General features: G+C 48.9%; 1 protein-coding gene across 4 annotated transcripts in view; it reads right to left on the bottom strand.

Annotated features, from left to right (window-relative positions):
- Nucleotides 1-27,423, bottom strand: part of LOC119979536 (kinase non-catalytic C-lobe domain-containing protein 1) — a 261,428-nt gene that overhangs the window by 177,274 nt on the left and 56,731 nt on the right. For 3 of the 4 annotated variants that reach the window (XM_038821918.1, XM_038821915.1, XM_038821916.1), the window contains exon 3: nt 25,681-25,739. The exons of the other annotated variant lie outside the window; for it this stretch is intronic. In XM_038821918.1, the coding sequence (XP_038677846.1) occupies nt 25,681-25,739 (59 nt within the window). The remainder of the gene's footprint in view (nt 1-25,680; nt 25,740-27,423) is intronic. 4 annotated transcript variants of the gene reach the window in all.

Raw genomic sequence — 27,423 nt, 5'->3', positions numbered from 1 at the left:
GCTCGTCTTCTCCGCGTACTCATACATTTCCCCTCAGACCCTCCGTAACTAGCCCACCGACTTCCCCCTAGACACTTGCCTAAACTCCATCTGGAGCCTCTGCCTCTCTTTCAACAGACCTACCTCCGGCGCAACCGAGTATCTCCTATCCACCCTCAAGATCCCGTCTACAAGTCTTGCTGTCTCTACCTGCTCTGCTTTCTCCCTATGTGCCCGAACTGAAATAAACTCCCCCTAACCACCACCTTCAGGACCTCCCACAGGGAGACGGCTGTGACCTCCCCTGCATTGTTTGGCTCCACGTACCCCCAAATGGCTGCCCTCACCCGCTCACACACCTCCTAATCCGCCAACACGATCTCCAGGTCCGCCCTCGGATGTCCGCCATCATCGAACCCCTTCCAACTGCACCATGCCAACTACTCCCATGTCAGCAACTTTCCCCACACCCTCAAACAAAGAACCAGCCTCACCCACTCCTCCCAGCCCCCACCTTGCACTTGCCTCCTGGCAACCGTCCACCTCACTGCTGTTAACTAGCCCGCCCAGCTTGCATGGTGGCGCCCGCCCAAGGCTTCCAACCACCTTTCCTCCCCTAGTTCCCTCCCTCCAATCCACCCGACCATACATCCCTGAAGAGTAACAAAAGGTACATTCACCATTGTTTTTCCCCTGCAGAAACCTGCCCCCACAAACCCACCATCAAAAATAAACTTTAAACAGCACACACAAAACTCTTCCAAAGTTCAATGTCATCACACTTCTCCCAGTCCACTGACCCTCATCAATTCCATCGCCTCATGTGGTGTGGCAAAATAATACTCTTGCTTCTGGAAAGTCACCTACAGGCAGGCCGGGTTTGTTCTCCTCCCAGGTGCATTTCCTAGTCTGCCTCACCCATCAAAGGATCTTCACCTTGTCCAGAAAGCGTTGCTACCGCACCACAATTGCCCTCTGCAACTCGCCCACCTGCGGTGCCCTGATCAGTGCTCTGTGCGCTCTGTCGACCTCCAAAGGCTGGTCAAAGGTCCCCTCCCCCATCAATTCCTCCAGCATCTTTGACACGTACACACGGCCTCTGCATCTTCAATACCTTCAGGCATCCCGACAATATTGAGGTTTTGCCTTCTGGAGTGTTTCTCCAGATCCTCCACCATCTCCCTCAGCTTCTTCTGGGTCTTCTGCATCACCCCCACCTTCGCTACTAACAAGGCAAACTGCTCCTCATGCTCTCCCATCGCCTCCTCCACTTTCTGGATCGCCAGGTCCTGGGGCACCAACCTCTGCTCCACTCACACAATCCCAGATTTAAGCAGTTCCACCACTTTGGCTAGATCTTCCAGAGTTGCTTTCCTTTGGTGTTGAAACGTCGAGGAACTCCACCAACTGCTCCATCGACCACTGGGCAGGCAGAACAGCCCCTTGCCCTCTACCATCTTTCCCTGTGACGCATCACAAAGACTGTCCTGCTCCAGCATCTCTTTCACCACTCCCTATCTGTGAATCCATCCACCAGCCACACCAGAGGAGTAAAACCTTCCCCGAGTATTCCTGCACCTCTTGCTCTCAAATACTCTGCCCGTCGGCTGGGGAAATGGCCACAAAATCCGTCTTGAGCTGGAACCACCGAATGTGTGACCGCACACTCCATGGCTGCCACCAGAAGTATGGCAAACATTCATTGCAGTAGTATTGTTTTTTTCCTTCTGTGCATATGCTTCCCATTTGCTGGGTTTGTGTTTAATGCCTAATCAGTTTGCCTAGGATGGTTGTTGGTTCGTTTTGGAAAAATGTAACAGTATTCCACTGTGACACAAATACTAAAAAATTAGCAAAGGTCACAAATTAACCAGGGTGGGGACTTTACGGCCTTATCCGTCGGCGGGATCTTACAGTCCTGCCGAAAGCGACCCTCCATGGCAGGTTCCCCAGCTGCGCAGTTGGCAAGCAATATAAATGGCCATTGGCTTCAGTGAGACCAGAAGACCCCGTTGGTGGCCAATGGCGAACTGTCCCCTCCGTCGCTTGAAAATCCACTGTTTGGGGGGGGCAGAAAATCCCAGCCCAGATTTCTTTCTGAAAGTGACTAACTATAGAAATAATACTACATGCGCTTAAATCAAATTTTGACACAACAGAAAAAGCAGATCATTTGTCTGAGTAAAACATTTATCATTTTGTTCTTTATAAGCAGTTCCAGAAACTGCTGAAGCCCGACCCACTTCTGAGTGATTTCTTAGGAAACACCAGCAGTATTTAATGTCATCTGTACTGGTGCCAACACGTCCCCTGTTGTTCCTCCTTCTAAATGCTGCAATGTGACTGCACATTACCTCATTTTGACCCAGGCTACATATAACTCTGAGCTCACAGAGCAACTTGTTCTCCGCACCAACATAATTTGACAGCTGATTCCAATAAGTCTCCAGTGTCCATTGTCAAAGGCTGGTGCTGGGTTGTGTCATTTGTGTTTGTCTCTTTAATTGGTCCTTGGATATTAAATTGGTGCCAGTGCTGCTTCGAGGCTGGTACCGCAAGACCTCAGATCAGAATCCGTGCTCCTTTCTTTGCAGTGGGCATTTGTCCTGATGTTTTTTATGTTTTCATGGCTTATCATGCTTTATGTTGAATGATGGACGTAGCGAATAACGCTAGGAACAACAAAATCCAAATGTTGGAGCTGCAGAAAGATGTACTGACTGTGGCAGTGCCAGTGAGCAGGTCCTGCGTCAGCACCAATAAAGATAACTTTGTGATATTTTGGGGTTGGATTTTACAGGGTCACAGATTACCCTCCCCCTCCACTCTCTCCCTCCACCTCTCTCACCCGCCGCCCCCCGCCCCAGGTCAATTGTCGGCACCTCATAAAGCAGCGATATGTTGGGGCAGTCTTAATTGCATCAGAGTGGAGCATCTGGGAGGAGGTCCTGCCCTGAACAGCTGCTGAAAAACCAGATTGGCCAGCAGCTCTGTCATCCCAGCAGCGCCAAAATGAAGCCGAGGACATGGCTAGGACTGCAGACGATTCAGGAAAAAGAAGAAGTGATGGATGCTGGATTCAGATAAGTCAGGGGTTTTGGTCGGGCCTACTTGGCAGACCCCAGCATGACGGTGTGTGTGTGTGTGTGTCTGTGTGGGGAGGGGGGAGCATGGGTTTAGTGCTTGAGGAGGGTGAAGGGAGGTAATGGTCTTAGAGGGCGGGCCACTGACGTACACGGGGAATCTCTCAGAGGAGGTATTCCCCCCCCCCCCACCTTTCTGCTTGACAATAGCCCATGCAGTGAAATCTGCTGGGTGCACACCTACCCTCTACCTTCCGCACCCACATGTAAAACTGATGCGGAAGTGGAATTAGGCCCTTAAGTGACCATGATTTGACCATTTAGAAGCCTCAATAGGCTCAAGGGCGAGCTGGCTGACCAACAGACCGTTAAACCGTATTATAGGAGATGAATCAGAGGTGGACAGAAAGGTGGCGGGCAGGTCAGCCATTTTATTTTACAAGCCCCTCCATCTTCAAACATGCAGTGGGTGGCTGTAATTTTCACATCTTTGTGTCATGTTGTGACCCACAAAAACGAATTGATTACTACAGAAAATATTATTCTTCATTCTGCACGATGTACACTTGCGGCCAGATTCTCCATTCCTGAGGGTAAATGTTGTTGCCGGGGCAGTGTTCGTGGAGGTCCACGACAGCAAATCTGGCGCCACACCTGGACCGATTCAATGACCATTAAGGGGCTAGCACCGGCACCACGTGATACACAATCAATTCCCCAAAGTCCCCTTGCGAGTGCATTTAATCACATGTTTCCCGGCGCTTGCAGACACCCGTAGCCCCCCCCAACACCCAGGCAACCTTGGTCCGATCGCCCACGCAAGACCTGGCACCTGGTAGTGTCCATGTCAGCTGGCAGTGCCATCTGGACGCCCTGGCAATGCCAGGCTTGCACCCAGGTGGAACTGCCACAGTGAGCAGCTGGCACTGCCAGGGTACCCAGATGGCACAGTAGTGCTAGGGCACCACCCTGCCCAAAGGGCTTGCAGCTGGAGGTCCCCAATCCCCTGGGAACCCCCATGAGTGCTATTCCATCTGGTCCCCGTTTGTGGCAACCAGTGCTGAATGGCGCTCGCCCGTTGTCTCTGAAGCAAAGGGGTTGAATCACAAAGCCTCAGGGATCTCGGGAATCTACACATTAAAGTGAGGCTTACTGCCTCGCTCTAAATTGCATATTTGCCAAAAACTGATCCTGTCCACTGTGGCGGGATTCACATCCCAACGACTCGCGAGATCGTGTTGAATTTCGCAAAGCGTGACGAGCAGGTTAGATCCCGGGAGCAGGGTCTCCCGGCTTTCAATGGCCACACTGCACCACAGTGAGCTGCTTTTCGGCGCAGTGTGGCTATTCGACTGCACCCTAAGTATCATTTTGGGCAGGTTTGGCGGGGTGCTTCCCCCAGCTTTTTGGTTGAGATCGAGACCAGTATAGTCATTTTTGGGGGACTTGGGGAATCTCTCACTGATCTAGCCCACACTTGGAAATTTTTCCTGCAGTGGGGAGCTGAACGTGGCGGTAAGACTGGCTCCTCAGAGATCAGGGCACCACTTTGAAAAGGTGTTCCTAAGTGAGCTTGAGGGTCCCCACACCCACAGACAATGCCATCCCCCGCAGACAAGGGCATTATTCCAACTCCCTCTCTCCTCCCCCACCAATTGAGCACACCCCACTATGAGGTCACTGAGGGCCAAACCTTTAGGGCACCCCCTCACTTCACCGCACCCCCTCCAAACTGTGCTGGTAGTGCTGGTGAACTACCCTGCCCTGCCCTGTTCCCAACCACCCGGGGTCTCCAATGGTGTCTGAAAACCGGAAGTGGCTTGTGGTGAATGTATTACTGCTACCATTCACCATTGTATTACATTACATTACATTGTATTATGTTGATGCCCTTGTGGGCTCCGTCCCTGGCTCCGCCCCCTCAGGGGAGGGATATAGATCTGCAGCCTGAAGGCGGCACTCAGTACAGAGCAGTCGCAGGCAGGCACAGTTAAAGCTGATTAAAACCACTGTTCACTTCAACTCTTCGTCTCGTGTGAATTGATGGTCGCATCAATTTAATCAGCTACAACATCGCTATGGAAGCAGCCCTCAAACCTGATCGACTGGAACTCGACCCACAGACAGCTGAAGCCAAAGGAATCTTTTTGCACTAGCGCCGCTGTTTTGAGGCCTACCTCGCCGCCTCCTCCTCGCACGCTGTCACCGAGGAACAGAAACTGAGTCTTCTCCACGCCCGGTTGAGCCACAGAATCTCCGTGCTGATCGAGGAAGCGACCACCTATGTAGACGCGGTCGCGATTCTGAAAAGACATTATGTCATCTTCCCCTGATGACTGAGGCCACCTGGCCTTCAGCCGCATCAAGGCAGACATCACCAAGGCCGCGATGCACGCGGTGGACAAGTCCATTCCCTTCCAGGTGGAGAGCGACACGTCAGATGTCGCCCTGGCCGCTACCCTTAACAAGACAGGCAGGCCTGTGGCCATTTTTTCCCGTACCCTCAATGCCTCCGAGATTCGACATCCTCTGTTGAAAAGGAAGCTCAAGCCATCGTGGAAGCTGTGCGGCATTGGAGGCACTACCTGGCTGGTAGGAAGTTCACCCTCATCACCGACCAATGTTCAACAATACACAGTGGGGCAAGATCAAGAATGATAAAATCTTGAGGTGGAGAATCGAACTCTCCACCTATAACTACGATATTGTATATTGTCCGGGGAAGCTCAACGAGCCCGCCGATGCCCTGTCCCATGGCACATGCACCAGCGCGCAAGGTGACTGACTCCGGGCCATCCACAATGAGCTCTGTCACCTGGGGATCACCCGGCTTTTCCACTTCATCAAGGCCCGCAACCTGCCCTACTCCACCGAGGAGGTCAGGTCCATGACCAGGGACTGCCAAGTCTGCGTGGAGTGTAAGCCGCACTTCTATCGACCAGACAAGGCCCACCTGGTGAAGGCGCCCCTCAGCATTGATTTCAAAGGGCCCCTCCCCTCCACTGACCACAATGTGTATTTTCTTAATGTCGTTGACGAGTATTCCCTTTTCCCCTTTGTCATACCATGCCCCGATATGACCGTGGCCACTGTCATTAAGACCCTGCAAAGTATCTTCACCCTGTTCGGTTTCCCCAGTTATGTCAACAGTGAGCGGGGTTCCTCGTTTATGAGCGACGAACTGCGTCAGTACCTGCTCGGTAAGGGCATTGCTTCGAGCAGGACTACCAGTTACAACCCGGGGAAATGAACAGGTGGAGAGAGAGAACGCGACGGTATGGAAGGCTGTCCTTCTGGCCCTACGGTCTAGGAGTCTCCCAGTTTCCCACTGGCAGGAGGTCCTCCCCGACGCACTCCACTCCATTAGGTCACTCCTTTGCACAGCCACGAACGAGACCCCTCATGAAAGCCTATTTGTCTTCCCCAGGAAATCCACCTCCAGGGTCTCGCTTCCATCCTGGCTGATGGCACCGGGGCCTGTCCTCATCCGAAAGCACGTGAGGATTCATAAGTCTGACCCCCTGGTTGAGAGAATCCAGCTCCTTCACGCCAACACGACGGCTGACAAGATACAGTCTCCCTCCGGGACCTGGCACCTGCCGGTTCCCTTGCGACCATCACCTATCCCCCCACCCTACACCGAACACTGCCCCTGCCCCTACGTGGCCTACACGCGCACCCCTCCCCTCCCCCACCACCACCACCAATCGCCGACCTACAGGAATGAAGCTCCAGAAGACACGTTCCCGGAGTCAAGGAGCTCAACACCAGTCCCCGCAGCGGCGAGTTCAATACCCGTGCCCGCAGCGAAACCAGAGCTCAGGCGATTGCAGCGAGCGATCAAGGCGCCGGACAGACTCGATCTGAGAGCCCACTTCGCCCCCGCTGGACTTTACAGGGGGTGAATGTGGTGAATGTATTACTGCTACCATTCACCATTGTATTGCATTACATTGTATTGTATTATGTTGATGCCCTTGTGGGTTCCGCCTATGGCTCCACCCCCTCGGGGGAGGTATAAAGATCTGCAGCCTGTAGGTGGCACTCAGTACAGAGCAGTCGCAGGCAGGCACAGTTCTAGCTGATTAAAACCACTGTTCACTTCAACTCTTCGTCTCATGTGAATTGATGGTCGCATCATGGCCATCACACCTGCACTCTGTTTGCGGAGACCAGTGTTAATCGGCGCCCGTTTGAGGCCTTGCCAGTACGGCCAGTGACTTTGGTGCATCGGGAGAATGCAGTCTCAAACGGCCGCACATACATATTTCAATTACGATTGTCTGGATCACGCCCAGTGAGAGTGCCATTCAGGTTGCAGCGGGCGCCTTAGGTTGGGTGAGTCCCCCGTGATTTTGGGCTCGGCATGAAGCCCGATTTGGGCCTCTCTGACAATGTTCCCAGCACGCCTAGATCAGCGCTGGGCGCAATGCAGGGGAAAAACTGCTCCTTCTATCAATTAATTCAGACTACATGTGCCAAATTGAAGGTGGAGTGCCGATTAGGAGCAGTGTTAAATTTATCACAACCAGACACTTCAAACACCAGAATCTTAAAAAGGCCGTTGAATCTCCAAGAACATCAAATAAATAGAAAATAAATATGGTAATAGACAGTTGAAAGAGCCATCAGCCAGTCACTTCCAAAGTTGCATTACAGAAACAATGCAAGCTCAGCAAATAAGATTAAAGAGGAAAGTTTTTCCCTTGAACAAAGACTATTTTTTCTTCTGTGGTTTCTGTTGTAGTGAACATTAATTTCACTGTTCTTTAAATAACTGCTGATGTTTTTACTCTGTCCACCTGGCAATGTAGTATTGTGTGAAGCAAATAATGGCATGATGGGAAAACTAGTCAAGTCTTCTTGGTACAAGTGAATTTAAACTGATTTTCATATAACCTAAGGCCCAGAATACAGAGACAGCCGAGGTCAGCATGTCTTGGGAACTGGGTGACTCTGAGAGTCTAGATAAGGCTTGGAGCCCGAAGTAGTCGTAATACATAACAAGCTGAACAACTATCTCTTCCTGTTCCTAAACAACTTCTTCCCTTACTTAAAACAAAGACAAGATAATAATATGAAACTCACGTCCCCTGGCGGTCAGCAAGGTGCCGCCATGGTAACGATTATTACTTATGTTTTACTTTTGACCAAATTCCTGACCAAGCTGTATTCATGTTATCTTGATCCTATAATGTATAAGAATCGCCTTCTTTTTTGTACTAGCGCAGACTTGGGACGGACTCCGCAGTTTGTAATTGACTGCCTTCCGACTTTCCAAGTATCAGCCAATTTCTGCTAGCAGTTCTAATTAGTGAATAAAGTTCAGTTTTGCTTATCTAATGAATGCTGTTTGAATTTCTCTATCACAGTCAAGACGCGGGGAAAATATAAAATACAACAGCAAGAATGGAGTTTCACATATTAGCAATATGGCTTTCACCACAGCCACAATCCTCTTGCCATTTTAACAGATGTATTTTGGCAAGTGTTTAGGCCACCCAGAAAATCAAACGCCTTGTTGAGATTCAATAATTGGAATCTGATGGCGTGATTCACTTGCAAATACATTTTAACCAGCAGCAGGAGGTCTGGTGCCATCTCTCCAGGGTAACCCATGAGTGAGCTGGACTCCCCTTAGGGCCAGGAGAAAGAATCTTTCAGCCATCCCCTGCCGCAGCAATCACTGCATTTGCAAAGGATCCTGCCCTTCAGCTGCTCTTCTGGGAATCATTCCTGTGCGACTGTGGTTGCAACGTCCTGCTGCACTTCCCTACTGGCTTGAAGTCCTTGACTTTCAGGTTTGGGCGAGAGTCAGGCCTGGTCCATTTAAAATTAAATCATTTTGGCAAGTCATGCCGGGGTGTGCCAGCCCAGCATCCAGCAATCCCAAGAGCTAAATCGGGGCTTTAGCAAATTTGTAATTGGGAATACATGCTATAGGTTTGAGAAGATAATCACAAGACCAGTCAGGAGGTATTTAATAGTTCAGGTTTTAATACCATGCCGAAGAAACGTGCAAAATAGACAGTTTAAGGAGTTGGGTGTCAACATCATTAGGGTTTAGTCATCATGAAGAGGAGCACCTTACATTTCATTTCAACAATCCAATAGTGCAATCCAAGAAAGTAACTCGACTCAGGGCCCACATACTTGCAGGTGCATTAGTCTATCTGGAGCAGTGATCTCCAGTCAGCTTTGATACAAAGCAGTTCTGCTGAATGTTGCTTGCCTTTCTAACAGTACGATGAAGATTTTTAATTTTCTAAAAATAAATTTAGAGAACCCCATTTTCTTTCCAATTAAGGGGCAAGTTAGCATGGCGAATTCACTTACCCTGCACATCTTTGGGTTGTGGGGGTGAAATCCACGCAGTCACAGGGAGAATGTGCAAACTCCACACGGACAGTGACCCGGGGCCGGGATTGAACCCAGGTCCTCAGCGTCGCAAGCAGCAGTGCTAGCCACTGCGCTGCCATGTCGCCCAAGATTTGAACGCAGTAGGTTTTTATAACTTTGCAAGCATTGTTTACTTTTCAAATCTCTGGGGTTCTCCCTGGTCTTTTGCGAAATCATTCATCACAGACGGAACACCTGTGCAATGCATTCCTCAGAGGCTGACAGAGAAACTGGGACGTTGAATTTTTAGGTCAGGAGAAGAAATGGAAAAGATGCATCACCCAATTCTGTCAATTGCTGCACCTTCGCTAGTGGATGCACTTAGAATTCCAGATGGGCTTTTCTGCAAGTCATGTTGTTCATATCATCAAAAATTTTGATTTTGTTGCACTTTTCAAAAGTTTTACATCTGAAGTGTAACCTCTGCACCCTCCCCATCCCTCTCCACTCACCAGAACATCACATATCACAGATATTACGACCCTAAAATTGTAACAATTGTAACTGACTGAATTAACTATCTTCTCAATCAATTATATGGATCAATAAGTTCCAATAAGGAACAGTAGCCATCAGAAAATTGAGCAATCTTTCACTATAGAGTTATGCAAAAAAATTCTCAGCTAACACTTTAACACAGTTCTGAGGAAAGCCCAAACTGTTGGGATGTAAGGCTGGATCGTCTGTCCTGGGAGAGTAAGGATGGAATTGTTCAGCTTATCAGCCATGTGTTTCTCAGCTGCAGGAGGCGATGCAACATTCACAGGCAGCGGGATTCTCTGCTCCCGCTGCTGTCAATGGGATTTCCCATTGAAGCCACCCCACCGGGAAACCCGCACGTAGGGGTGCACTACCAACGGGACCAGGGAATCCTGCAGCCAGCTAAAGGCATGAGAATTCCTCTCTGTGTTCCCTCCAGCGGAGACTCGCGACTGGTCTCAGCTGGCGCTGAGTGGCACCTAGTGCACTCTCCTTTTCCATGCATGCAGGATTTCACCTCCGAACAATGCAAATCCTGCTACCTACACCCCCTCCAATGACAAGTAGGGGAAAGCTCCCCCCACTATCCCCACAGGAATTCTGGGTCATCCCAACAGCATGCATATATGGGGGTGACCCACCCCCCTATCTGACACCCCCAGCAGAGACCCTTATCAAAGACACCCATCAAAGACCCCCATCAGAGACCCCCCTCATAGACCCCATCTATTAACCCTTCTGAAAGATAAAGAGCAGTCCTGGCAGTGGGGTGAAAAATCACTGCATTTTCACTTACCTGCTGCCTCAGACAAAAGTGTTTAAAGCCGCAGCTGTTACAAGCATCAGATGCTTCCTCCAAAACCACTTCAAAGAGTTTCAAGTCCTTTGACAGCCTTTGAAATGCAGATCTTCCATTCAATTTCTCACATACATTGCATGAGTCAGTGATTGACAGTTTTATTACGACAGAGGCAGATGAATGGTGGATTGGTAAGCCAGTAGGCAGCTGGCATTGTGCCCATGTTCGTAAAAGGTTCTCCATGTCTGGTGATATTGGTGCACTGCTTTCCCGGTGGAGCTTTTTACTCTCTGCCAGGAATTCCACGGTCGGGGCCGGAGCACCGCCGATCCACATCCAATATAGAGTTGATCACCTGTTGCTTAGCCGCCCTCATCTTCCTGGCCCTGAGTGCCCTGTATGCGATTATTTCCCCCTTATCACTGCCTTCAGTGCCTCCCAGAATGTGGAAGGTGAGACCTTCCCATTCTGGTTGCAGGTTACATATCCGTCAATGGCTTGTGACATTCTTTCACAGAACGTCTTGTCGGTGAGGAGGGCTGTGTCCAATCTCCATGATGGGTGCTCGGTCCGGCCCATCTCCAACCTCACATCCACGTAGTGTGGTACATGGTCCGAGATTACTTTTTTGGAGTATTCCGCCCCTGCTACCCCTGGAAGCACTGATTGACCCACCACAAAGAAGTCGATATGGGCATATACTTTGCGAACTTGGGAGAAGGAGAACTATTTCTCCCTCAGATGGTTGAACCTCCATTTGTCTGTCGATGGGTGCTGTGCACAGCTGAAGATTCCCCCCATGATGAGTTGGTAGGAGTGTAGGTTGGGCACCTCTGACAAGTTTTTAAAAAATTAAGTCCACATCATCCCAGTTAGGGACAGATACATTTTCAGGAACCACTGTTATCATTCCATACTGTCCCCCAGTTCTGTCACCATGTTTGTCACTGTGAAGGTCATCCATTTGCTGAACAGTATGCCCATCCCCCTCACCCTTGTACGCTTGGTACATCTGTCCTATCCAGCTCTTCCTTACCCTCAGTCTGAGGAAGCACGGGTCTGTCTCTTGGAGGAAAGCGCTGCCGGCCCTCAGGTTTTTTAGATGGGCGAAGACTCTGAATCTTTTCATCAGGCCGTTGGGTCCCCTGACATTCCGGTGACAATTCTGATGCGGGGGATTCTGTCTCCCCCCCATCCTGAGGGGTCAACCATACTTAACATATGGACGTGTTCATGCACGCCGTGATTTCCCTTTGTTTGTGAGCCATCCAAGACGGCCACTGTTGTCATCTTTGTTCCAGCTGTCCCCATGTGTGACCTGCTGTGACCAGAAGCCTACTATCGCTTCGCCTGCCTCCAGGTGTGGTACCGCTGTCCTTATTTGGTCTAGGTATTTCTTCAGCACCTTACCTCCTATCGAAACCTCATAGGATATGGGCCCTGTTTGGGATTTTACCATGCCTTTGACCCACGTTGGTCCATTCCCATAATTCCTGACCCAAACCGGTGCCCCCACCTGGAAATGTCTCTGCTGCCGACTATTATTATGCCCCCTGCATTGGACCTCCTGTTGTTTCTCCACTTTCCCCGTTAAATTTGGGAAAAGGAGACTCAGCCTCGTTCGCAGCCTCCTTCCCATTAAGAGTTCAGCTGGCGGTATGCCCGTTGTGGAATGCGGTGTGGTCCTGTAATCAAACAGCCAGCGGGAGAGCTTTGTGTCCATTGACGCTGCCGGCTGCTTCTTGAGTCCCGCTTTAAGTGTCTGGACCGCTCTCTCTGCCAGACCGTTGGTCACTGGATGGTAAGGGGCCGTTTTGATGTGACGGACTCCGTTTCTTTCAGGAATTTTCCAAATTCCCCACTTGTGAATGCCGTTCTGTTGTCCGACACCAATACCTCCGGAAGTCCATATGTTGCAAACAAGGCCCTGAGCTTTTCAATTTTCGATGCTGTGCTTGCCGCGTTTACCCAGTGGACGTCCAACCATTTGGAGTGGGCGTCCACTATCACCAAAAACATTGAGCCCATGAAAGGGCCGGCGTGGTCAATATGCAGGCGGGTCCACGGTCTGCCTGGCCATTCCCATGGGTGCAATGGCGCCGCTGGTGGCGCTCTTTGCCCCTGTTGGCACTCCTGGCACCGACGTACCAAGGCTGCTATGTCTGTGTCCAAACCTGGCCACTAAACGTAGCTTCGAGCTAGCATCTTCATTTTAGACACCCCTGGGTGTCCGTGATGTAACTCGGTTAAGATTGCCTGACGGCCCTGAGCTGGGACTATTACCCGGGCTCCCCATAATAGGATACCGTCTTCTACGGTTATTTGGTCCCTTCTGCTCCAGTATGGGTGCATCAGGGGCTCCACTGGTCTTTCCAGTTCCCCTGTTAGCAGTAAATGCTTCATCTTGGCTAAAACTGGGTCTTTTTGCGTCCACAACCGAATATGTTGTGCGTCTACTGGTAGGGCGTCCAAAAAATTTAGAGTCATTACTGTCTCCTCTACTTTTGGTATTTGCGGCGGAGTGTCCGGGAGGGGAAGTCTGCTCAAAGCATCTGCATTTGCTACTCGCGTTCCCGGTCTGTGCTCCAGAACGTATCTATATGCCGCCAGTAGCAACGCCCAGCGTTGGATTCTAGCTGATGCAATCGGAGGTATTTACTTGTCTTCTTTTAATAACCCTAATAACAGCTTATGGTCCGTCACTATGGTGAATTTCCACCCGTACAGATACTGGTGAATTTTTTTTACTGCGAATATCACCGCTAGTCCTTCCTTCTCGATTTGGGCGTACTTCCTCTCAGCCATCACCAAGGTCCTCGCAGCATCGGCTATTGGCCGTTCTTCCCCATTCCTTCCTCTATGGGCTAAGACGGCTCCTACCCCATAGGGGGATGCATTACAAGTGACCACCAACTCCTTCCTTGGCTCATAATGCTCTAGGACATTTTCGGATGACAGCTGTTCCTTAATGTCCCTAAATGCTCGGTTTTGGCTGGCGGACCATTTCCATTCTTGCCCCTTTTTTAGTAGCTGGTGGAGGGGTTCAAGGATGGACGCCCTATTTTCAATAAATTTTCCATAATAGGTTACCAACCCTAGAAATGATCGTAACTCCTGGACCGTGGTGGGAGCTGGGGCTTCTTTTATTGCCCTTACTCTGTCCTCTAATGGGTGTAAGCCTGACTCGTCTACTTTATATCCCATCCTCGTCGCCACTGTAGTAATCCACGGGAGGCAGGAGTTCCGTCACCACACCAATATTTATTTATAATAACAATATTACAGGAGCAGCTACAACAGTGCTGCTAGCAGTCTAGTCAACTTAAGACTGGCTCACAAAGCCTACACAGGTGCTTATATGGGCCCCCTCAATGAGCTATCATTGAGGGAACTCATACTCCAATTGGCCAACCAATAAAGCCAATTGGAGTTCATTACACCCGTTATTGCTGTTTTCCCAACCCGTTTTTCCAGATGAGCTCATTCGCTTTCTCCTGCCTGTTAAAATAATACTCCTAGTTGTTGTAGCCATCTGCCTTCTTCACCATCTTATCTACCTGCCCTCCTGCCTTCAGGGACCTATCGACATGCATCCTAAGGTGATTCGATGGGGGAGCAGCAAAGAATTGAGACTGCAAATTTAAAAGATTGTGCTTGAATATTTTTGAGTCATCATAAATGTCAGTTTCTGTCATATCAGAGAACTTGAAAAAATAGACAATGAGAGCTTTAAGATCAGCCTGGTGGATATAAGTTGGGAGATGCTGAAATAGATTATTAGGCTAATATTCCTTTTGTATGATTGATAATTGCCAGATTCTCACCTCAAACCCCTCTCTCAAGAAACATAACTGGTTTGATATTGAATTAATTCAAACTGCTAGCTTAAATAACCTTTCCCATTAGCTTACCCCACTGCAATTATGAAAATCTCTCGGTTTTATCTCGATTCCATGTGAAACAGTGAAATTCATGATCTGGTTGAAAGCTGAGGATTATCTGTCCTGCTTTTTTCAAATTTCCCTTGCCATTCCACTTAAAATTAAAGTTCTGACAATACGCACGGTAAATACATGTGATCATGCAACATTTCAATGTGAGTCCCACCGTCAGCTAACAATGCAGTAGAAAAGGGTGGGCTATAAAGAGGCTCCTGATCAAACAGGGAGGCTGTGCTTCAAGGCCTGCACTTTCCAATCTGGCTTCACTGCCATTAATATTAGACTAGGGGCGAAATTCTCCTACCCCCCGCAGGGTCGGAGAATCGCCCGGGACCGGCGAAAATCCCGCCCCCGCCGTGGCCGGAATTCTCCGCCGCCCGGGAATTGGCGGGGGCGGGAATCGCGCCACGCCGATCGGCGTGCCCTCCGCGCTGATCGGCGAGGCCCCTGCGGCGATTCTCCAGCCCGCAAGGGTCCCGCCATTGAGAGGCCTCTCTCGCAGCCGTGGTTTCAACCACCTCTGGTGGCGGCGGGATTGGCGGCGTGAGCGGGCCTGTGGGGGGCGCGGGCCGATTGGACCCCGGGGGGTGCCGCCATGGTGGCCAGGCCCATGATCGGGGCCTACCGATCGGCGGGCAGGCCAGTGCCGTGGGGGCACTCTTTTTCTTCCGCTGCCGCCACGACCTCCACCATGGCGGAGGCGGAAGAGAACTCCCCTACCGTGCATGCGCCGGTGGTGACGTCAGCACATGCGCGAAATGGCGAAAGCCTTTCGGCCAGCCCCGACGCCGGCCGGCGGGCATCAAAGGCCGTTGGCCCCGGTTTTGGCGCCAGTCGGCGTGGCGCCAACCACTCCGGCGTGGGCCTAGCCCCCAAAGGTGCAGAGAATTCCGCACCTTTGGGAAGGCCCGACGGCGGAGTGGTTGGCGCCACTCTGCTACGCTGGGACACCCCGCCCCGCCGGGTAGGGGAGAATCCCGGCCTAGAGATCATAAAAGGAGGCACAGGTTTTTCTCAAACTGAAATTTCGATTGTAAATATTACACATTACTGTGCGGAGTCTGCACATCCTCCCCGTGTGTGTGTGGGTTTCCTCCGGGTGCTCCGGTTTCCTCCCACAGTCCAAAGATGTGCTGGTTAGGTGGATTGGCCATGATAAATTGCCCTTAGGGTCCAAAATTGCCTTAGTGTTGGGTGGGGTTACTGAGTTATGGGGATAGGGTGGAGGTGTTGACCTTGGGTAGGTGGTAGGGTGCTCTTTCCAAGAGCCAGTGCAGACTCGATGAGCCGAATGGCCTCCTTCTGCACTGTAAATTCTATGTAAACATTACATCATTTTCACTTTATTCATGTGTACAACGTTATTATTTGTTCAGTTGTTGAGTCAAGCTTAGTCAGAGAGCTAAATGTGCCGGCATGGTTTACAGTTGGCACACTTCAATGTTTACAGGAGAGTTAGGGACATTTCCTTTCCTCTGAAGGAAACAACACTTTTTTTCACACTTTAATGAATGTTCATGTTAGTGGCCAGTGCTGTACTCACTACTCTGTGGGACATGATTGAAAACTGCAGATGTAGTTGGCCGTCCCTCCTGTGCACTGTAAAGGACATTATCCAAGTTTACTCTCGATGGGGATAATTGAAATGATGTTGGTGAACTCAAAGCCCTGTAAGCACTCTGTCAGCCAACATCTTGAGATAGACATACATTTGAACAGTACTGTTACCACCCTTTAGGCCCTTATCTTCCTCTCTTGACTACTGTTACTACCCCCCTCAATCCATACATTCCCCGAGGATGCCCTGTCCTTCCCACATCATTCTCCATGCCCCTAGCCCCATCCTCTTGCCTCCTCTGGATCCTCACTCCTACATGCCCCATCTGCACTCCACAATGCGTTCCCCTCAACACTGACACGCTCCTGGAGCTTCCATGCAAGCTGCCATTTTCTGCTCCCCTCCCATGTGCCATGGAGTTAAATGAGGAAAACCACTGAGCTGACAACTGTTTGATTAGGAGGCTCTTTTGTAGCCCGCCCTGAGTTGCTGCAATGTCGGCTGGTGGTGGGTTTCATAACCGACAGCTGCACAAAGCATGATACGTTTAAACAAGCATCAAATGGACACCAGGCAATCCTCCTGTACCACTGACTTTATTTTAAAGCTGAGATGTAATTTTAAAAAGTTAAACGCTAATGAGTATTCATGGCATGCTGATGTATTATGGGTATGAACCCATTGCAGGCCGGATTGAGGTTTGACATGGCACAAAAACACCACTGACTAGATATCTGTATCTCACCCCACCGTCAGGAAATTGAGAGGTCACCCTGAATTCCACATTACCCACTCTGCCCAATCCCCCCCAATATGTCACTGGCAGGAGCAGTGGAATGGAGAAGCTCAGAAATTACAGAAAGAGTTACACATAACATTAAAGTTGGCAGGATAATGATACATTAAAATGTTTGGTTTTGATACAAACTAAAAGTTCTATTATAGAACATAGAACATTACAGCGCAGTACAGGCCCTTCGGCCCTCGATGTTGCACCGTCCTGTGAAACCCCTCTAAAGTCCCTCTACACTATTCCCTTATCATCCATATGCCTATCCAATGACCATTTGAATGCGTTTAGTGTTGGCGAGTCCACTACTGTTGCAGGCAGGGCATTCCACGCCCTTACTACTCTCTGAGTAAAGAATCCACCTCTGACATCTGTCCTATATCTATCTCCCCTCAATTTAAAGCTATGTCCCCTCGTACTGGACATCACCTCCGAGAAAAAAGGCTCTCACGGTCCACCCTATCTAATCCTCTGATCATCTTGTATGCCTCAATTAAGTCACCTCTTAACCTTCTTCTCTCTAACGATAACAGCCTCAAGTCCTTCAGCCTCTCCTCATAAGATCTTCCCTCCATACCAGGCAACATCCTTGTAAATCTCCTCTGTACCCTTTCCAATGCTTCCACGTCCTTCCTATAGTGTGGTGACCAGAACTGCATGCAATACTCCAAATGCGGCCGCACCAGAGTTTTGTACAATTTCTCTACCAATAAAAGCTAACACACCGTATGCCTTCTTAACAACCCTCTCAACCTGGGTGACAACTTTCGAAGACCTTTCTATTGCCTACTCAGATATTAGGAAGGAAAGAAAAATGTACTTCAGATGGTAGGAGAGGTTCGATCCGCTGACGAATTGATGCCAAACCCAACAAGATATCTAGTGTAATAATGCAAAATCAACATTAGATCTGAACTAAATTCTCTGGTTGGTTGGAAGAGCAAAATACAAATGAAGATCAAGGAGCAGAACTTAGGAGAAGCCACAGAACACTCCATATAACAGCAACAAATCAGAAGCCAGAGCAGGGTAAAGGTCAGAGTCTTTCAAACAAGAAACTGCATTGAGTGGTGTTACAGATCAAAATAGTTCCACTGCCAGACAATTCTCAATTGAACATCAGGACTTAAAGGAATGACAGTCTTTTCCCAACCTGAAGGAAATCTTTGCTGATAAAGACTTGTTGATCATGTCACATGAATATCTCTTCCACAAGTCCAAAATTAGAATGGCAGCTCGTCCACAAGGTTGATTGATACAAGATAGTATCAATCAAATTTCTCCCACAAATGAAGGAAACTTTAAAAAATGCAAAAGCACAAGGACAAGGTGGGTCACACTTTGCAGTGTAATATTTAATATTTCTCATAGCTGCTTGTTTAGTCATGTGGAGAAATGGAAGTCAGTGGTACGAGGAAGTAAATTCCACATGGAAGATAATAATGATATGCACTATGATAAACTGCTAACCTTGATTTGTTTTCCAAACAAGAAATAGCATTTACAAATTATTCCACTGTGATTGTCCATACATGTTCAGGCACACCAACTTGTGAAAAATCACAAACTGAAACAAAGCCTGTTATCCCACAACAGAGGGAATAATCCAGAGTTTGAACATTGGGAGAGATTCTCTTATCTCCTCGCGGCGTGTTTCTCGGGAGTGGGAGGGGACTCGCTGCTGTCAATGAGATCCCCCATTGAATTCACCCCACCCTGTCGGGAAACCCAAGCCATGGATGTGTCTCAGCGGGCCTGAAAGATCCTGCCAACGTGAACAGCCGGAAGATCTTGCCCATAATATTCCCTCCTTCCTATATTACAGCAGCAAGTTAATAACTTAATGTGCAAATAGCTGGAAATCTTTATGTTTTTAAATACGAAGATCAATTTTCACAAACATTTTCAACATTGGGCCTCACGGTAGCATGGTGGTTAGCATCAATGCTTCACAGCTCCAGGGTCCCAGGTTCGATTCCCGGCTGGGTCACTGTCTGTGTGGAGTCTGCACGTCCTCCCCGTGTGTGCGTGGGTTTCCTCCGGGTGCTCCGGTTTCCTCCCACAGTCCAAAGATGTGCGGGTTAGGTGGATTGGCCATGCTAAAATTGCCCGTAGTGTAAGGTTAATGGGGGGATTGTTAGGTTACGGGCATACGGGTTACGTGGGTTTAAGTAGGGTGATCATTGCTCGGCACAACATCGAGGGCCGAAGGGCCTGTTCTGTGCTGTACTGTTCTATTCTATTCTAAAGTTATTACATTATTCGCAAACAATAAATGAAAATCAAATTGCAAATAGCTGAGGGATTACTTTCTGATTATTCCTATTGTAGCAGGTGCACAGAATACGTTCTGAAGAATAGTTTCACCTCTCCAGAAGTCTCTATTGAATTGTTTCCCTTTCATCTTTTTTTTCAGTTATGATAGGGGCCACGAGAAACTTTAAGATGTCAATGGAGGATCATAACTGCACTCATCTAAGATTCTATGGCTACTAAAAAAGTTGTCTGGGGGTTTATACTTCTCCGCAACAGCAAAGGGCACAATTTAATGGAAAACTTTTGAAGTGTCATTTATGGCTAGTTTTGCTGGAAGTGTCCTGCCGCGAGTTCCCCACCGCCATCTAACCACATGTAGTCAATTTCTGGGCCTTGGGGAGTTTATCACTCGTTTAGCCCACACTTAGAATTATTTTTATCACTAGGGAGCTGAACCCATCGGCCAGACCGGCTCCTCAGAGATCGAGCCGCGATTTTGAAAGGGTGCCTCAATCTCAAAGTGAGATTCAGGTCCCCCACAGCCCCTACCTATGATCAAAGTCACCCCCCACACACATTGGCATTACCCCACCCGGCCCAAGTGATGACACCTCATTATGTGGTCCCTGCGGGCCCTCTCCCTTCAGGTCCCCCCACACTTCCTTACAGGCCTCCCCCTTTCAGGACCCTCTTACTTCAACTCCCCAACCTCCCACGGCACCTACTTACCTCTCCTGCAGTCCCCATCCTTCATACCCCCCCCCCCCACCTTCCTTTCAAGGGCGTGGACCCCCTCAGGCCGTGACTCTTGGCAGTACCACGCTGGCACCTTAGCATTGCCACCTTGGCAGTGCTCCTGTTGGCTGTGCTGTGCCACCTGGGCACCATGGCAGTGCCAGGGTGGCAGTGCCAAGGTGTCCATGTTCCAGGGGGAGGACCAGGGAGCCACCCTACTCTATCCCTGACCACCCAGGGTTCGCCGATGACCTGGGAGACCCCCTGGGTACTGTTCTCCTGGTCTACATTTGTGTTTACCAGTACTGAAGGGCGCCCAGCTGGGGCCTCCCTGGGGAGGCTGGTAGATCCCGGGTGAGCTCGCTGGTCGGTTTAGCGAGCACGGCTTGGCCACAGCTATTGTGTGTGGGATCCTATTCCCGACGTCTCGCGAGATTTGTATAGACCTCACGAGGTGTACTGGCTGCCGGGATGTTACCCATTGCTCTGTGTTATACATTCCACTGGGTACCAGAGGTCTGCGTTTCGGACAATGAAACAGCTTTTACTGGTGCCAAGTTTCAGAACTTTTGACTTTTAACGGAATAAAACATATCTGATCGGCACCGTGCCATCCTTTGCCGAATGGACGAGATGAGAGGGCAGTGCAGACTTTCAAGGCCAGTTTGAAGAAGCAACCACCCGCATCTTTAAATGGCAAGTTAACCTGGGCCGGGATTCTCCCCTACCCGGCGGGGCGGGGGGTCCTGGCGGGACGGACTGGCGTGAACCACTCCGGCGCCGGGCCTCCCCAAAGGTGCGGAATTCTCCACACCTTTAGGGGCCAAGCCATCACATTGAGGGGCTAGGCCCACGCGGAGTGGCTCCCGCTCCGCTGGCCGGTGTGAACGGCCTTTGGCACCCCACCAGCCGGGGCCAAAAGGCCTTCGCCGGCCGGCATAAGTCTGCGTATGCGCCGGTGCGTCAGCGGCTGCTGATGTCATACCAGCGCATGCGCAGGGGAGGGGTCTCTTCAGTTCCCGTCATGGTGAAGGCCATGGCGGGGCGGAAGAAAAAGAGTGCCCCCACGGCGCAGGTCCGCCCGCCGATCCATGGGCCCCGATCGCGGGCCAGGCCACCATGGGGGCACCCCCCCGGGGTCAGATCGCCCCAAGCCCTCCCCCAAGACCCTGGAGCCCGCCCGTGCCGCCAATCCCGCCGGTATCAGAGGTGGTTTATACCACGCCGGCGGGAAAGGCCTATCAGCGGCGGGACTTCGGTCCATCGCGGGCCAGAGAATAGCCGCGGGGGGCCCGCCCACCGGCGCAGCGCAATTCCCACCCCCACCGAATCTCAGGGAGGTGGAGAACTCAGGACATAGAGGAGGCGGGATTGACGCCAGCCCCGGGCGATTCTCCAACCACCCGGGTGGTCGGAGAATTCCGCCCCTGGTTCCTGTTATCATACTGGATCACCCGCATGTAGTGGAGTTAACATCGTTGACAGGTTTGGAAAGAAGTGCCCATAATAGTTAACCATCCCAGAAAGGATACGAGTTCTGAGCTATTCCTCGGGGCTAGTGCCTCCTCGATTGCTTTCACTTTGTCCTCCATGGGGTGCAACCCCTGTGCATCTACCCGATAACCTGGGAAGTCAATTCATTAGCCTGAAATGTGCGCTTTCTCTCTTGAGGCACCTCCTACTTCCTGGAATCTCCTCAATACTTCTAAATTTGACAAATGTGCTTCTTCTCATATGTCATCCAAGTACATGACAAGCCCCAGTAAGCCTTGTAGTAAACTCTCCATGGTTCTTTGCAATATCGCACAAGCTGATGAAACTCCAAAGGGCAAACGTGTGTGCTGATACAACCTCTTATGGATGTTTATGGTCACATATTTCATCGAAGCATTGTCCAATTCCAGCTGCTGGCATGCATGACTTATGTGTAACATAGTGAAAGTTTGACTCCAACCAGTTACGTATATAAATCTTCGATTTTGGGTACTTATTCAGCTTTGTGGCCTGGTTCAACATCAGCTTGTAAACCCCGCAGTTGTGAATAGTTTTATTCGGTTTCACTACTGGCACAATGGGTGCTGCCTATTCTGCAAATCACACTGGTTGAATGATGCCTAGGTCATCCAGCCTTTCCAACTTTGTTTCTAACTTCAACAATAATGCATAGGGACAGATCTAGCCTTGGAAAATCTTAGAGTGGCTTCTGGGTTCACATGAATTCTCGCCTTACTCCTTTTAATTTACTTAGTTCTTTCTGCAAAACATGTTGGTACTTGCTAATGATCTTGAGCTTCTTTGACGCTAAAAAATTCTAGCTAATTTAATTTAATCTCCTGGAGCCATTCATCCCCAATTAAACTCGGTCCAAGACTAGCCACCACGAGGAAAGATAGCTGAGTGGATTGTTGTCAATAGTTCACTGGAATCATCGGTGTGCCTATTATCTTTATGGCTCAACATGTCGTCAGCCTGATCCCAGTGTTTTTCAACCTCAAGGTACCGGTAGGCCTGCTCCACCAACACTGGCCGAGACCCCAGAGTTCCATTCCACTCGTAATACCCTTCTGTTTGCCACTAACTCCACTGTGATCGGGCCACTTTTACAATATTGACAGATATAACTTTTTACACCACCTCAGGACCATCTTCCATACAGTATATTGGTACTGTACAGTTTGATCTATTGCTACGTACTAGGCAGTCTCTGTTCATACTTCCACTTATGTCTCACATGCCTTTTTTTTCCTGCACCTGAATCATTCAGCTTTCCTAAACTGCACAAATCTGGGGGGTGACTTCCCCCACATCTGTAACACTCTGCACACTCTGGGTCCACTGTAGGCTGTCAGTTTAATCTTCTAAACCTTCTGATTCTTCCAGTTCTCGTATTAATTTCTTTGCTTGCACCAACGCCTTCACTCCTAGCACTACTGCTGCTTGCGGTTTCCCACCTCAGCTAGTCGACTGCACTACTCAGAGTGCTTTGTAACTCCTGGGAACCCTTCTCTGCACTCTTCATGGCTAAAGCAATCTCCAGTGCATTTTTAAAATCTGCTTCCGATTCTTTTGTATGGTTTTATCATTAACGCCACATACTAACTGATCTCCGAGCATCTCCTTTAATGTAGTCCCAAAATCTCAATGCTTTGCAAACTTCTTGAGCCTTACCGTATAGGCCGCAATAGTCTCACCTGTGGCTTTCCCAGTTGAATTAAACTTGTAAGGCTGTAAAATTACTGGGGGCTTGGGGTGATATTGCCCTTTGAGTAACTCTACAACCGCTGCAAATGTTTTGGTAGCAAGGCATCCGGGAACATTAGACTTTGAACCAGATTGTACGCCTGTTCCCCAGACGCAGTTAACAAAATTACCCCCTGCTTCTCCTCCTCCTCTATTTTTAAAAATGATTTTACAGGACATGGGTGTCGCTGGTTAGGCCAGCATTTATTGTCCATCCCTAGTTGCCCTTCAGAAGGTGGTGGTGAGCTGCCTTTTTAAACCGCTGAAATCCCTGAACTGTAGGTACATCCACTGAGCTGTTAGGGAGGGAGGTCCAGGATTTTGCCCCAGCGACTGTGAAGGAACAGTGATACATTTCCAAGTCAGGGTGGTGAGTGACTTGGAGGGGAACCACCAGGTGGTGGGGTTCCCAGGTATCTGCTCCTCTTGTCCTTCTAAATGGTAGTGGTCGTGGGTTTGGAAGGTGCTGCCCAAAAAACCTTGGTGAGTTACTGCAGTGCATCTTGTAGATGGTACACACAGCTGCCACTGTTCGTCAGTAGTGGAGGGTTTGAATGTTTGTGGAAGGAAGAGCAGTCAAGCGGACTGCTTTGTCCTGGATGGTGTCGAGCTTCTTGAGTGTTGTTGGAGCTGCACTCATCCAAGCAAGTGGAGAGTATTCCATTACACCCCTGACTCGTGCCTTGTAGATGGTGGACAGGCTTTGGGGGAGTCAGGAGGTCAGTTACTCGTCAGAGGATTCCTAGCCTTTGAACTGTCCTGGTAGCCACAGTATTAATAAGGCTAGTCCAGTTCAATTTCTGATCAATGGTAACTCCACAATGTCGATGTTGCACGGAAAAAGAATTTTAAGCCTTCCACATACTAGACACAATCTTCTGTAGCAGGATCAAATGACTTTAATGTCCCGAAAAGAGGCATTTTGAATGTTCTCTTCCTCGCATGCTGGACTTGTTCTGCAACTCTTGCAATCAGACTTTTTCTCTGCATTCTTGCAGTCTTTACCTTGTCACCCATGTAATAACTTCAAAAACTGTTTCCACCAGTTAATTTATAAGAACAACATTTTATTCCATCAAAAACAACTATTTACAGAGTGCTCTAAAATGGTCTTTCCATACTCAGCTCTAGGGTCCAAATGTTGGGGCTAGTTCCAACACAACCCAACAATTCCCCTGATTGGCCAGGCGAGTCACATGACCATTCCACCAGAGAATATCCCTTAAAGGGGCTAGCTACTAGAATATCCCCAATGCCTAACAAACATTTATGAAATGGTTTGGTTTGATATTTCAGTCCAGGCTTTAACCCATTAATTTCAAACAGCTTGGGGTGGAAATTCGGCCATGCAGTATTTATTCATCAGCCTGTTAAATCTTGCAATCTGCAGAGTGGGATGCATTTGCTCTTTTACAAGTCAGAAACACACTACGTTCCATATTGGTAAAACTCAAAATAGACATGTCCTCATGCCCCATGCCTGAAAGAGGTCAATGAAAATAAGAGGTACCCTCTGCAAGATTGGTTTGCACTGAGGTAGCTGCCACTGACTGCACTCATGTAAACTAAGTCTGTGCAGCATTAGGCAGTCTGTAAAGGAACCACTCCTCCTGAACCCATATTCAAAGTACATAGGCTTTGGCTGGCCACCATTCTGTGCTGTCCCCAATCACCACCATTATTATCCATCCAGCCTGTGCTCCACCCCTGGCTGCTGATAAGGGCCACTGTTGCTATCGCTGCAGCCTGATCATCCAATCCTTTTTATTCACTGGCTTGACAAAATGAGACCCAGGTTCTGATTCTTTTGTGTCCTGGGTCTCACCATTCAAGCATGGAGATGAATAACCAGCTCTACTGTTTCCTCTAAGCTGTGAGGCACTGCCACAATCCAAAGATCTCCCACACAGGTCATGGAAAATTTAGCCAAGCAAAAAAATTAAAAGGGGTCACGCACTTAAAGAAATCACCCACATCCCCACCAAAATTGGAAGATACATTGGAGGGTATGTTCAACAGCTGATCAAATTTTTCAGCCTTTTAATTATCTGTTTTTATAATGGGATATTAATACAAATATTAACCTTTAGTTCATACTGTCATGTCACAAAGCAAAATATCCAGGCTTGCCAACTACAGCAAATCTATGCTGGATAAAAATAAAACTAATTCTTGGCAAAGAGAGAAGGTAGACAATAAAAAGCCTTTCAGGCTACTGCAGTTTCAAGTGATTGGCCTTAATTAATAGCTATTCCGAAAAAAGCACTTTAAAATTGATCTGATCTAATCATAACAGACATTTCACTTGAAGGTTTCCTATGCATAGGGGTTTCCTCATTGAATTTGCAGTGCCATCCATTGCAAAAACTGTAGGGAATATATTTCCTGCTTGCCTTATGCTCATAAGTATTTCTACCAACCTCAAAGGTATTGCCAGTAATGTCAAATTCTGGAGGTACAAAGGCACCTTCTGGATCATCTGTAAATAAATAATAAATAAAATCAATTACAAAACACAGAATCCAACAATATGGTTTCATGCTGGCACTGAATAACTTTGACTAGTAACACTTTAAAGCCTTGAAATTAGTTTCTCCCTCTTCTATTTTTTTATCATTTTCTTTTTTTCCTCCTCCCTTCAATTCCTGAGAGTTTTTTTTTTTGCTGGTGTACAGAAAAGCCTCATACAATTCCCCCAGGAAGCAAGTGGTTAAATGAGGTGGCTTGTCAAAGGATACACCAATGTAGACTTCATGGTCTTTTCTGGACTGGAAAGTTCTGTGACTTGCTATTGAAATTTGTGTGTGTGACACAGTGGGCATTGATGTCTTCAGCAGGACCGGAAGACCACGCCCACAGGAAGGGCTGGAAAATCCTGCCCATTGTGTAATTGTTACGCTTACATCCATTGCCAAAGAAATGATTTCCTTATTTCACCTGCCCCAAGACAAGACACCCCTGGATGAATATATGAATGATGATTTCAAAATGATTTGTGCTGGGATAGCAGGTGTGCAACTAGTTCACAGCAAATTTCATGCTCTGTTATCTTTATTGAGCTCAGGTATTCATAGCCAATTCCTCCAGAGAACTCATTAGAGATCCAGATTGAATGCAAAAATATTTAAATGAGTCATTTGCCATTTTCTTTTCTGCTTTACACCTCCATTTGGAATGAAAACAGGGGAAGGTCCATTGGCACAGGAGCATATAAATAGACTTCAGATTTTTTTTTTTTGCAATGACTATATTGCAATGCTTTTATGTTGCACATATTTACCCTGTGTCTGAAATAATTTATATATTCAGTTTTTAAAGAAAGAGATGGAACTCCATGTTTACATACTAGAAGGTAATGGGTTAGATTTTAGCTTTGTGATACACTGGGAGCAGGGGCATGTCTGAAGGTTATTGCAGCCCATCTGTCAGTGTATTTTTTTTTAACCCTGCCACGACATTGCCATATCATTTCTGGGTTTCCCAATTTATTTGCATGAGCAGGCGTCATGGAAAATGTTAACTCCAGTATTTAACAGAACATAAAATTTGAGTGGTGCTTAAATTTGGCAGTACACAGACGGAATTAACTCAATGGTGACCAGACTTTCGAAGGCTGTGCCTCATTTTAGTGCTGCTATAAAGGTCCCGCTTGGCGATACTGGGCGGGATTCTCCGATCCTGGGGTCAAGTGTTGACGCCGTCGTTAAAGCCGGAACATTTTACAATAGCGTCATCTGGTCCCTGGGATCAGCGATCCTGCGCCGCACAGCACTGTGCCTCACTCTGCTCCAACTGCTGATACAGACGTCAGCACAGCCGGCGGGAGTTCGCGCATGCACGCCACAGCCGGCACAAGTCAGCCCATATGCGCCACGGCCAGCGCGAGTTCGCGCATCGGCATGGGTTGCCTTCTCCGCACCAGCCCGAACTCAACATGACGGAGACCTACAAGGGCCTGGCATGTAGGAACATAGGCCCCACCAGGATAAGCCCCCGCCCGCCGATTGGTAGGCCCCGATCGCGCCACCCCCCCCCCCCCTCCCCCCCCACCCCGAGTCGGATCCCCCCTCGCCCGACCAGGCCGCCCTCCGCAGCATGAACGCTGAGGTCTGAGCGGGTAGGACCACACGAAAACGACGCCGGTGGAACTCAGCCGAACTAGG

Source organism: Scyliorhinus canicula, chromosome 16, assembly GCF_902713615.1.
Source record: "Scyliorhinus canicula chromosome 16, sScyCan1.1, whole genome shotgun sequence".
Classification (NCBI taxonomy): domain Eukaryota; kingdom Metazoa; phylum Chordata; class Chondrichthyes; order Carcharhiniformes; family Scyliorhinidae; genus Scyliorhinus; species Scyliorhinus canicula.
The sequence above is the reverse complement of the archived record's forward strand: the minus strand, read 5'-3'. Positions and strand labels throughout refer to the sequence as shown.